This window comes from Xylaria bambusicola, assembly GCF_022495145.1.
Source record: "Xylaria bambusicola strain CBS 139988 unplaced genomic scaffold F5B22scaffold_74, whole genome shotgun sequence".
NCBI lineage: Eukaryota > Fungi > Ascomycota > Sordariomycetes > Xylariales > Xylariaceae > Xylaria > Xylaria bambusicola.
This window is the reverse complement of record NW_025953627.1, coordinates 976-12,727: the sequence shown is the minus strand read 5'-3', so window position 1 is coordinate 12,727 and position 11,752 is coordinate 976. Positions and strand designations below refer to the sequence as shown.

General features: G+C 49.7%; 4 protein-coding genes across 4 annotated transcripts; 2 read left to right on the top strand and 2 right to left on the bottom strand.

The window, feature by feature from the left end:
* Nucleotides 1-160: 160 nt before the first annotated feature.
* Nucleotides 161-2,432, bottom strand: F5B22DRAFT_526119 (uncharacterized protein). The gene is made up of 3 exons (XM_047972673.1): nt 1,122-2,432; nt 739-1,041; nt 161-676 (listed from the first exon to the last, which is right to left on the bottom strand). Exons 1-3 carry the CDS (start codon nt 1,962-1,964, stop codon nt 512-514), a joined length of 1,311 nt encoding a protein of 436 aa, XP_047825601.1. The 5' UTR covers nt 1,965-2,432; the 3' UTR covers nt 161-511.
* Nucleotides 2,433-3,433: 1,001 nt separating this feature from the next.
* F5B22DRAFT_627908 (uncharacterized protein) lies at nt 3,434-5,675 on the top strand. Its single transcript, XM_047976370.1, has 3 exons — nt 3,434-4,045; nt 4,099-4,565; nt 4,636-5,675. Exons 1-3 carry the CDS (start codon nt 3,656-3,658, stop codon nt 5,276-5,278), a joined length of 1,500 nt encoding a protein of 499 aa, XP_047825600.1. The 5' UTR covers nt 3,434-3,655; the 3' UTR covers nt 5,279-5,675.
* A 177-nt stretch (nt 5,676-5,852) lies between these two features.
* Nucleotides 5,853-7,325, top strand: F5B22DRAFT_627906 (Mog1p/PsbP-like protein). The gene is made up of 3 exons (XM_047976369.1): nt 5,853-6,146; nt 6,245-6,460; nt 6,596-7,325. The coding sequence occupies exons 1-3, from the start codon at nt 6,070-6,072 to the stop codon at nt 6,912-6,914; spliced, it is 612 nt and encodes a 203-aa protein (XP_047825599.1). The 5' UTR covers nt 5,853-6,069; the 3' UTR covers nt 6,915-7,325.
* A 683-nt stretch (nt 7,326-8,008) lies between these two features.
* On the bottom strand, nt 8,009-10,515 carry F5B22DRAFT_627903 (uncharacterized protein). Its single transcript, XM_047976368.1, has 2 exons — nt 9,493-10,515; nt 8,009-9,433 (listed from the first exon to the last, which is right to left on the bottom strand). The coding sequence occupies exons 1-2, from the start codon at nt 10,344-10,346 to the stop codon at nt 8,122-8,124; spliced, it is 2,166 nt and encodes a 721-aa protein (XP_047825598.1). The 5' UTR covers nt 10,347-10,515; the 3' UTR covers nt 8,009-8,121.
* Between the last annotated feature and the right edge of the window lie 1,237 nt (nt 10,516-11,752).

Below are 11,752 nucleotides of genomic sequence, written 5' to 3'. Positions count from 1 at the left end.
AATAACCTGTGACAATCATTCTCCACCAACTATCGTAACCATCGGTGATATCGAAATTAGACTGAATTTGCCGTGGTTATAGGAGAAACCTCTAATATGTCCATTTCACTGTAACTTTGCCTCCTGTTAGGGTTCAGACTCGGGTAAACCATAAACCGGACACAAAATCGCTAACAAAGCACCTACCTAAAGGCATCACAGCTTCTGACTATATCTGTCTCATCTTCTATTGGGCACGTATTCGTGAGCTTGACCATCGCAACCGCTCTAGACATGTGCTAGTCAATCTCATAATATAACAACAAAACAAAACCTCTCATGCCAGTCAATCTCCCATTCCATACACCTCATATTACATTACCCCTTTTGTCAAAAACTCAACAATCCTAACAGTAGGTATTATAGAACGACCTGTAGAAGGTGACAGTATTTTCGAAGGCTATTCAGTATGCGAGACAGTGTGGTGTAAGTATATACGTCCGAGTTAACGCACGACCGATAACAAAAACGGTCACGCTTTGGTGACAAATCGCTGAAGAGTCTCTATTTCGTCCTGAAAGGGGGTTGCGCCCATATATTTCCAGGCTCCTCCCGACATTAGGGCAAGGTCTTTTTCCTGAGTCGAGAAGAGCAACTCTGTTCCGCCAAAGTCGCCAATATGTGTGACTGACTTATCCTGCGAAATTCAATATGAGATTAGCAACTTGGTTTCCAACCTTCATGAACTACAAATCTTACCAATCCTAGAGTAAGTTTGATCAAGGCTTCTAGCCATTGCGGCTTATACGTTTTAGTGGGTTTATGTCCGTCCATAGCCAGTATCACATTGTCGGCAACAACCGCAGCCTGAGCTCTGGCGCTTCTAGAATTCGGGTTCGATGTACTATTATGTGCAACATCACCGCATACATAGACATTGGACAGCGATCCGTCAGAGATCTGCATCGTGGGTTCGACAAGGATGTGACCCGAAGGGGTCACAGACTTTGGGCTTAACTCCTGAATGAGCATGGAGTTAGGCCTCTGGCCTGCACAATTGACCTAATTCACAGTCAGCTATGTTTCGTCAATCTTCTCTCAGGCGGTAGAGGTATGTGGACCAGGGGGGAAAGGTAACTCACAAGAAAATCGCATTTAACCTCCCTTCCACTCTTCAATATCACGACGCCACGTTCTTTTTCCTCCCTTATCAGTCTGTCGTCTGTAATAACTTCCACTCCCAGCTCTTGCAAGCCCGCCATCGCTGCTCTCTGTAGCCTGCGCCCAAACCGGTGCATGACGCTGTCCCTCGAATGCACCAAGACCACTGTCTTCTCGGGGTAGTATGACTTCGCGTCTGTTGCCAATTCGACACCAGCCGCGCCCCCACCGACTACAACCAGACTCTTCGCCTCTTTTATCTTCTGCTGAATGTCTTTCAGCTGCCGAATGCCTTCAGTTTTCTCATCGGATTGTACACGGCTTGGTAATGAATCTGTGGCACCTGCCCCTGTTGCCACTACCAGGAACTCGTAGGGGATCTCCTCGCCACTGCTTAGTCGTACGCTATATTTTGTGATGCGAACAACGCGTCCTTGGATCCATCGCAACGCATGCTCGGATATTCGACGTAAATAAGGACCGTACGGGATGAATGCCTTGTGTTCATGTCCCTCTACCACACAGAATCGCGGCAGAACCCATGTGAAGTGGAAACGGTCGCGAGCCTCAATGACGACGACCCGGTAGGGCAAACCAGGGAGGATGGACTCAGCAATCGATTTGGCAGCGTGATACCCCGCCATTGATGCTCCGATGACAACGATACTGAGCAGTTCATGCTTTTCAGATTTGGAAGAAGCAGGCGGTGAGAGACGGTGGCGAATGCGCCTCATACGAAGCCACGCAGAGCGAGAGACTAGGTAGCCGAGGAAGGAGGCAATATTCCCCACTGCCCTGATTACGAGCCATGTCTTCTTGAACATGTTGGAGTGGAATCTTATGTGATTTATATTTCTAGCGACCTAAGCAAAGTAATATAGAAATGAACCTTATATCATCAGCATAGCTCTCACCAACGAGGAAGCACGCCAAAGACATGGTAAGACAGCTATATATATACACGACACGGCGTAAGAACCCCTGCCGGCCATGGTCGATACGGACACGTCCAAGGACATGCTGGTCCGAGTTTTCCGAAATCCTGACGGTTGCCTATAGTGCTGGAAGGGCCTTCTCTCGTCTCATCCAGGATTCAAGACCAATCATAGGAGCTACAGCTAGGCGGCTCGATGTCGAGTTAGATCAGATTAGATTAGATCAGATCAGCATAGTCAATTGCTTCGTTCAAGACCCCATTTAATAGTATCGTGGGCCGAAACCGGCATCGGTTGTCGGTCTTGGGGATCAGCTCGGCCTCGGTCGATTGTGGATTCTGCGGACTTAGCATTCTGCTCTCAGCCGCATGATCCTACTATACCTATAATACTTGCTGCTATATATATTTCATGTATATGCATTGTTGAGGTCTGTAGTGGAAACGCAAGCCCGTGTTTCGCATCACACAAGATGAGCCTATTGACCTCGCAGCGAATCTTATTCTAGATACATTATACTAGTAAAACACCGGGGTTGATTGCTCGTATTGCCTGAAAAAGGACAATTAATTGTTCTTATTTATCGAATGATCTTAGAGTAAATAACCCTTGAATGCTAGTTTGACCTACGTTACCTCGGCCTCGGAATGTTCATAACTACACAACTGGGTAATTATTTAGTCGACCTTGAACGACACATAAGCAGGGTCGAATGGGCTCTGGTTTACTCTGCTTTGATTTTTTTTGATTTTTTTTTTTTTGGCGTTCCAGGTCGGGACATATGAGAAATGAGTTTCTATATAAAGTACTTTGTAAAATCGGACATCCCCCCCCCCTAACGAGCTGATAATGTCATTCCGTACAGCGTGCTTCTGCGGGTGCATGTTGGTTGGCTGTTAGGGTATGTTGTTCTCAGTTCCACATGATCGTCATGGTTCCCGTCCTAAATCGTCATCCCGTCTTGTAGCTTCTGAACCTAGTACGTCCCACCCCAACCCCGCATGGGGTCTTTGCCTACCTAGGTACCTCCTCGTGCGAAGAGTAGCTGGAACTATTAGCTGGCGAGGCTGGCTCACCGGCTGGTACAAAAGCCGACAGAAACAGAAATCAACACCCTCCTGGGTATGCTTTTGTCCAACTCATTCTCGAGGTCCCTACGGTTGCTTCCCAAGTTTTAGACTAAATCCATACTATCGTGGCTGTGAATAAGCCAACGTCCAAGCCGGGACGTGTCTGTTGATATACATTTCACCTGAGTAAGTACCTAGCTTTCGAGGCTCTATTCAGAGGTGCATGCAGCTAGGTGAGGTGGCTGAACAAAAGGCTACCTACCTACCTAGGTAGGTAGGTACCATTCGGTAATTCACTCGCCTAGACAGTCAGCTGTACCACCTCACTACTAGCCTAAACATCGCTCTGGCGGCGAATCAATACATACTTACAACATCGGGCACCCAGAAACACAGACTCGAACAATCAATTGATTCTATATAACTGACGATACAACTGTGCGCGAGAAAAGCACTCCCATTACGCTCGTCATTGGTTCTTCTGTGTGCCGTCCTGTTGAGCTACCCAAGATGGAACAGCACCGCACGTTCCTCGGGAACAATAACCAAAACTCGAAGGAACCCGCCGCCAGTGAGGCCAGTACCTCGCCCGTCCCGACGCCGCCGCAGCGAACGCCCTCTTCCTCGAGTCTGCACAAGTCCAGTCTCGCCTCAACCCACAGCCACCGTTCAAGCTTCGTTGAGGGTCTAAGAGGCCTGCCGTCCTCACCCCGCTCTCAACGACACCCCTCCTTTACCCAATCCGCCCTCCAGGATCTACTCAACCACCCACCTTCCGCGAGACACCACAATCCCCGATTCGCCGGGAGAGATTGGAGGGATATTGCGGTTGGGGAGCTAATCTCGGAAGATGATGTGCGATGGGTTGACATGGACACAAGCGTCGAGGACGCTTCAATGGTCGGTCGGCTACCACTTCTCCCGCGATGACCTCGTATCTAACACTGTCCCAGGCCCTAGTGAAGAATACAACGAGCAACGTTGTATTGATCCGCGAAAACCCCCAAAGCACTAGGCCAGACTCTACTTTTGACTATAACGACCTGAATGCCTACGTTCTCGTCGTCGTCGGTCTGGGCCACCCACCCGAAGAGTTAGTTGCGCTGTACGATGATATCGCCAAGCGAGCCCAGGCCCGTGATAGCATTCCTCTTCGCGACATTCAGCCCATATGTCGAAAGGAGACACTGGTAACATTACAGGGTGACGAGGACCTGGCCAGGGCCGTAGAAATATTTGGCAGTGGTATCCACCGCATCCTTATCACCAACTATCAGGCAGAGGTTGTCGGCATCTTGAGCCAGATAAGGCTCATGGAATTCTTCTGGAATGAGGGTATCAACTTCAGGGTCATCGATGAACTCTACCCGAAGCTCATGAAGGAGCTTAATATAGGGTCACAACAAATCATAGCTGTAAAGTATGTGAACCACAGAGCCCATGCCTGCTAGATCAATCACCTGCACAGCGCTAACTTAAACGCGAAACAGCTCTGATAGTCCTTTAGCGGATGCACTTGTTCTCATGAATCAGGAGGGGTTGACAAGTGTGGCCGTTGTCGACAACGGGCTTAATGTGGTCGGAAACATATCGACGGCTGATGTCCGTCTGCTTATGAGCGCTGCTAGTCTTCCTCTTTTCGAGAATACCTGTCTTCACTTCATCTCGATTATCCTGTCCGAGAGGGGTGTAGAACAGGGGAAGGACTCATTCCCCGTATTTTACGTGAACCCGTATTCGACACTTGCGCACACGGTCGCCAAGCTCGTGGCGACTCACTCTCATCGCATGTGGGTGGTGGAGTCTCCCTCGCCATCGTCCTCGGCTCCTAGCACACCCTCTCTTCCTCCCACGGTACTTTTGTCGAGCTCTGCTCCTTCGTCCCAGCCAGCGGTTCCAGGGACTCATTACCCTTCCACGTCGGTGCCAGGGTCAGCGTTGCCAGGTTCCCACCTCTCAGGCCGCCTGACGGGCGTCGTGACGCTAACTGACATTCTCAACTTATTTGCCAAATCGACAGGCCTCAACCCGACAGACCCTAGCGAGCAACGAGCCAGGAGACGCCGAAGTTCTAGTAGCTCTATTCGGCCATCCCTCGATTCATCACGAGCCAGCATTGACATCCGTCGCTAGCGTATGCTCGCGAATCTTGGTTGACGACGCAAGAGGCGATCGTGGTACTCGAATGAGCAAATGACTTGAAGGGGGATATATGGCGTTCACTGGTAGGCATTAAGGATTGGCACTGTAATTGCTTGGCATCATACTCTAGACTAGGTAGGACCTTGTTCGAGTCTGCACAATGTTGCGAATCTATTGACTATGAGTTCGGAGTTCGAAAGGGGGTTATGGGTATATTTGAAAGGTACTATAAGGCGTTATCCTCTCGTTGACGGTGTTGTTTTCTGCCACTACGAGAATTAGTATGCTGTACGTATGGCCCAAGATACGGCTTGAGCAACAATCTCAGATAGAGAAGACCACGATAATACATATGTAGATAGCTACTCAATCAACTAGTTACATAAAACTGTATACCTAGCGCTTGCTTCTAGCTCCCGAGGCGTCTAACATATATTGCAAGTTCTACATGTCGGTGATGCCTGTACAGTACCTAGAGTAGGTAGGGGTGCAGTGCTTCAGCGAAGCTATTACATCATAGGGGGTAGGTAGAGGTAGGCACCGCAGGCAACCCCACCACTGAGCTGATAACGCCAAGACCAGTAAGGCTTCCATCAACGAATGCTACAACCATCGTGACTGAACCTCATTTCTGCTACCTATGCTTTAATTGATTGATCGCCTTCACATCTACAGTGCGACTAACTTTTCTCGAGAATTACCGCTATCACTCAATACTTTGCGAGCCTCAAAGCCAACCCTATACCTATTCCAGCTCGACTGCAACCGGGTTGTTTTGCGACATGGCGACGTACAAGAGCACCCCGCTGTTTGGAGGGGCTCTCGTTTGCGACTTGCCGACCAACTTCGCCGATGTCAGGTGCGTTAGATCTCAACCAGCCTGTGCCAGTTTGTGCATATGCGCTTTTTTACAAAGTAGCGTCATTACTAACACAGATCGCGTCTCCTCGACTGCAGCCAGCTCCGCCAGGTACCAGACAACCAAGAGGTCTATATTGACAAGGATGGCTTTACGAGCATCATCATCGAGATCAACGAACGCGTCGGCGAGGATGGCAGCAGCGAAGAAATCGATGGGACCGCGCTGACAACGCACCTCCGCGAAATTGTCGGCGACGATATCGAAGGACTGAAAGTGTGGAACACGACGCCCACGCAATTCTCCAAGCTCGAGTACGTTTCCTCAAAACCTTTCTTCTCGACTAGAAGCGGGCGTGGCCCCAGCTCTCTATTCATCGCAACTAGTATTTGTAATAGCATCTCTGTATAACACCTTGGTCGCTAACCTGTGGGCTTCGTACAAATCAGCGAAGACATACCAGCTTATACCCTCATCGCTACGCTCGCGCCTCATGGGCTGCCGTCGAAGGAAGGCGATAATGCTGCTACGCGCGGGAATGCGCCCGACTTCACCGCCATGGTCCTGACGCTCGTGCGTCTCGAGCGCGAACACACCGATATCCTCATAACGATCAACGTGCCTCACATTCGTGGCGAGTACGACGAGGAAGATGTCGACCTGCAGCTTGGGAAGCAGGGACAGCTGATTGGAGACGCCGTCGAGTATGCCTCGCGGATCTGGGAATCATTCAAGGTAAAGGACTGGGGTCTCTTCAAGGAAGTGTAGTCGGATATGGGGGAAGGAAACATAAACAGAGATATGATGGCAATACGAACATGAAGTGCTCTTTCTCCTTTACTTGTTACACAAGGACGAGCGGCTTGGATTTACATTATGAGGGGGCGTAATGAGTATGGACACTCAACTTTGGCATGAGACCTGGCCAGTGTTTTTTATCGCACACCCCCATATGTAGATATATAGGGCTACGGATGATATTCATGACTGGTATATCGAGCAGGATATCACAATTGTTGACGACCAGCGATATAATATGGAGATAGATGCTTGGGCGCCAGCGCCGATTCCATCTTATGACCTGGATTAATGAATACTCGATTAATATAGTCAATAACTTTCTCAACCACATTAGATCTTCTGCTACCGCGGTCATGTATATTCCCAACAAAGCTTCACCACAGCCAACTATCAGGATTAACATTTAATAATACCATATATTAATCTGTTAACCCTGCCAACTATCATGTAATACTACCACAAAACTCGCAATGCCGCCACACCTCAACCGCCGCCGAACTCGTCTATCTATTTAGATGGATGGGCATGAGCTAAGTTAATGCATGGGAATTTAACCTCGATAGAGTGAGTGTAGTGTATATGTGAATTTTTTTAATCAGGCTCGAAGAGAACAGTGAAGGGCAAGACGGCTATAGCTGCGCACTCGAACGCTACTCGTCTCCCGTCCAACACATAGAATGTGAAAAGGGTTGGCTCAAAGCGACTGAAATCTCACCTGATGTATTTTAGGAGCCGAGGAGTGTCCAAAGATTCCAGTCTGGGTGTTCTGGTGCCTTTGGGTCGTATATGGTTTTCGTCTCTAAACATCCGACTATATATAAGGGGACGGTCGTCGCGATATGGTTATCTTACTCTGCATCTCCGATACATCATCCAATACATCTTTCTCCGCGAAATGAATGATTCTATAAGTTCCGCTCATTCCAAGGTCTTTTGAGGTTCTCAGCACCAAGGTATTCTAGTGTGTATATTTCCTAAACGGACGCTGAGACTCTATGAGGCCTCTGTCACATTTTTGCCGTATCAGTATCAAGTCAGTACCAATGAAGAAAGGAGTCCGGACTGGGTAATCATTGATTATGACAACTACACCGCTCAGGGGCTACCCCTTAATAACACATAGAGTACCAAACTAAACAATCTACGCCGAAATACCGCACACACGGCTTTCTCGCTAATGAGCTTCAACGCCGCCTCCATCGCTGCGATCATCATCGAGACTGAGCACGCCCACAGCAGCCGTCAAACCCCGAACACTAACAGCGGCAGGCACAGCTGCCTCCGTCTCCTTCTTCATCGCTTTCTGACGCTCGCTCCACCGCGCTGAGACCAAGGCCATCTTGTCCTTGAACGACAGGTTTTTATGCGAGACGCTTAAGGCCTTCATCTCGCGGGACGTAAATTCCTGATAGGCTGTCTTCTTCCTCTTCTGCACCCCATCTCCTTTCGCCTCTAGCTTTTCCGTCCCCAGCTCGCCACTGTTTTCCCCGTCTCCTTTCCCTTTACCGCCTCTCGGAACAGGCTTCACTTGTACGAGAATACCCTTCTTGCACCGCCCGCATCGGTGACGCGCCGGGTCCACGCTCCGCGAGTGTCGGTGCACCTCGCAGCCGCAGTCCGCGCATCGCCAGACGAAGCGGTACTCGATCTCGTAGCTGTGGCGCGTCGTGACGTTGATCTCGACGCTGCAGTTCTGCGGCGTCTTCAGTGTGGCTGTATTACCGTCGGTGGCGGCGATTCCTGAGGCCGCCCGCATGACACGTTGGCCATAGGACTTGAATTCGGCGCCGTGAGCGAGCTTGGGCTTCCCGTGCAGTATGAACACGGCGAGATGGCAGAATTCGTGGGCCACGGTATTCAACAGGTCGGGCTCGTTGGAGAGGACCTTGAGGGCGAGCTCGATATGAGCAGAGTGTTGTGCTGTTGTCGACTTCGCTGTAGCGGTGGTGGTGCTGGCAGTGCTTTTACTCGATACTGAAGATGCAGAGGGTTGTTTCGATGTCGTCGTTGTTGTCTTGCATTTCCAATGTGCGCGCCCGGCCGTCGTAAGTAGCGTGTTTGACCACACGATGCGTAGGCCGCCAGTCGCCTCTGTAAGCTGCGCTAGTTTCCCGTCCGTGATAACTTGGTCGAGCTCTTGGAGGAAATCGCGCGCGAGGTCTTCTTTGACGGCGTCAAAGGCTTTCTTTGCTTGCTTTTTCTCAGGGCTGGTGCCATATTTGCGCTTCAGCTCATCTTTAACATTGGACGCCTCGAGGTCCAGCACCTTTTTTGTGGTCTTCTTCGGGGGTGAATGCTTGTCAATCCAAGCAAAGTTCACCTCAGGGTCCCAGAATTCCTTATGCTCTGGTTTCCAGGGCGACATAGGTATTCGCGGGACCTTGGCTGGAGAAGTTGTGGTCTTCTTTCTAGGGGTTATAGGGTCCAAAATCGGTACCAGTGGAGTCCCGGTACCTAGTCTCTCTGGTTCAGAGTCTTCATAGGATCTACGTAGTTCTTAGTAAAGCCTATCGTAGCAACAGTTACAAAGAAGAGATATACACACATCTTAAGTTCCTTGAAGAAATCCTCCAGATCTCCTCGAGGCGCGGTTTTCACTTTTCTCGTAGTCGCCTTCTTCGCTATGGTCTGCTTCTCTCGCTGCTCTTTAGGGAGTGTTATTGATTCATCTTGTCTCGACTTAGCCCATGCTGGCGTTTTCGATGAAGACAGTACACGGCGCTGCAAGCGACGAGGGCTACTCGGGCTTCGTGGGCGCGGCTGAGAGGATATTGAAAGGGCTTCGGATGAATCTCCTCTCAGAATAAAGTCCGAGTCCTCATCTTCAGTCCAATTCTCCGCATCCGATTCTAACTCATCCGAAGTAAGTAGAGAGTCTACTTCTTTCTCAAAAACTTTCAAATCCATAGCTTTCATTGCACCTCGCGATATCAGCCGTCGTGTCTTTCTCTCCTCTGGTGGATTATCGATCACGGTACTGCTAGCCATGACACGAGCTTCGGTGATTTTGGTCCTCGCTGGAAGACGGCGCATCATTCCTCCCGTTGCAGTAGCGTCTGTTTCTTCTGTTCTGTCCGCCGGCCTGATGGAAGGCTGCCTGAATCTGGGAAGTCGGCCATCTGCTCCGTTTTCCACTTCTACGCCGTCCCACGGCTTCAGGAGTGAATGGTCGACGGGCTGGCTTTGACCAAGCCTTCGCCGACGTCTCGCAGTAGCAGGTGTCTTCACAAGGGCCTTATCGAAGCTCATATGTGTTGATTCTGGAGAGCCAGGTTGCCTTGGCGCACTTCCTTTATCGTCACCGAGATCCTTGCATGTGGTCCCCTGTTTGCGCCTCTGGACGATGACCTCAACCTCTGGGAATTCATCGTCGCTGCTCAATCCATCTGTCATTGCCATGAATATCTGTATAGGTGCAAAGTAAATATAGTTTTTTATTTTGTTAGTGCTATCATGATGAGGCAATCCAGCATGTTGTGCTATAAGAGTGGCGTAGGTATCTCGGGCTGGGTTTGGCTACCTAAGGAGGTAGGCGGGTCAGTACCTAAAAGGTTGGTTGCCAGGCAACCAATTTTCACACGCCCCCAGCTACAAGCTTTCCTACTGACCTGACCGCCACTAACGATATCAGCAAAAAGCAAATAAAAGAAAGAGCATGAGTTTTGCTTGACGTAAGTAGAGCGAAACTTATGAGTTATTCCGGAGCGTGTCAAGATGGTGTAATGGATTCCCGAGTGACTTAAAGATCTGGTCATGCAAGCTCGTGTTGAGAGAATACCTATACGTATGTAGGTACAGTACAAGGGACATTACAGGCATCTCGTCTACATACATATACCTACTTCAAAGTTACAGGTCGTCAAACAGAAATTGTTTATAACCCAACTACACGGGTCTGGTTGGTCTGGATATCGAAGGCCTCACTGGAGACAGACTACTTTGTACTTATGTCACGCGGTTAGGCAGTTCGTATGCGAGGTACGTAGAATGCACACGGTCAGGTACGACATGGGTATGCGTCTGGGTATAGGTAGACTTCGTACCTAGTTGTGAGTTTGTCTCGAAACTGTATGAGCAGGCATTCTACGACGCACACTGCGGTCCGAACCGGGTTACGAAGACACCTTCGTCTTTATTTCACCAGGCATGAGGTTATTCAGCATCGTACCGACCCTACTGTACTGTGTACACTGTACATCACGGTGCACATGGTGATTCTGTTCCGCGACATTGTTCTGGCAATGCGTGTACGACGCATCTTGCTCATCTACCTAACCTCTAAGTATAGAATAACTTGAAAGGAAGCGCCACAAACAAAAGGGGATCAGGCCGTGTTTCAAACGCCTTCACCAGCAAGAATTGCTGTGCCCTCAATCCGAGCTTCCTATCTCGGCCGGGCGGATGCGTAAGCCATGGACAGTATGTCTGTTCTCCGGCACTTCCGCCTCACGGGGTGGATTTTGCTGGGAGTCTGTGTGAGCAGCAAGATGCATTCAATCACGTGGGCTAACGACGACTAAGCTACATACTATAGTACTGTACCAGCTCTCTGAGCAAATCCAGCGACGAGTCGCTCAAATACTAATACACCCACTCAGCTTTGGCTGATAACACCCTACAGGGCATGGGATCTTGATGCTGAACGAGACGACTTCGTATATCAGGACATACTATTGCCCTCTTCTGCCCTCTTCATCCCGTGTATGTGATTGACCCTTTATAACAGTTCCCTGGTGGGCGCTCGCTTCGTGCTTGACGAGTCCAAGTTCGGTCGGTCTTTGTCTGTGCATCACGAGATTTCCTCC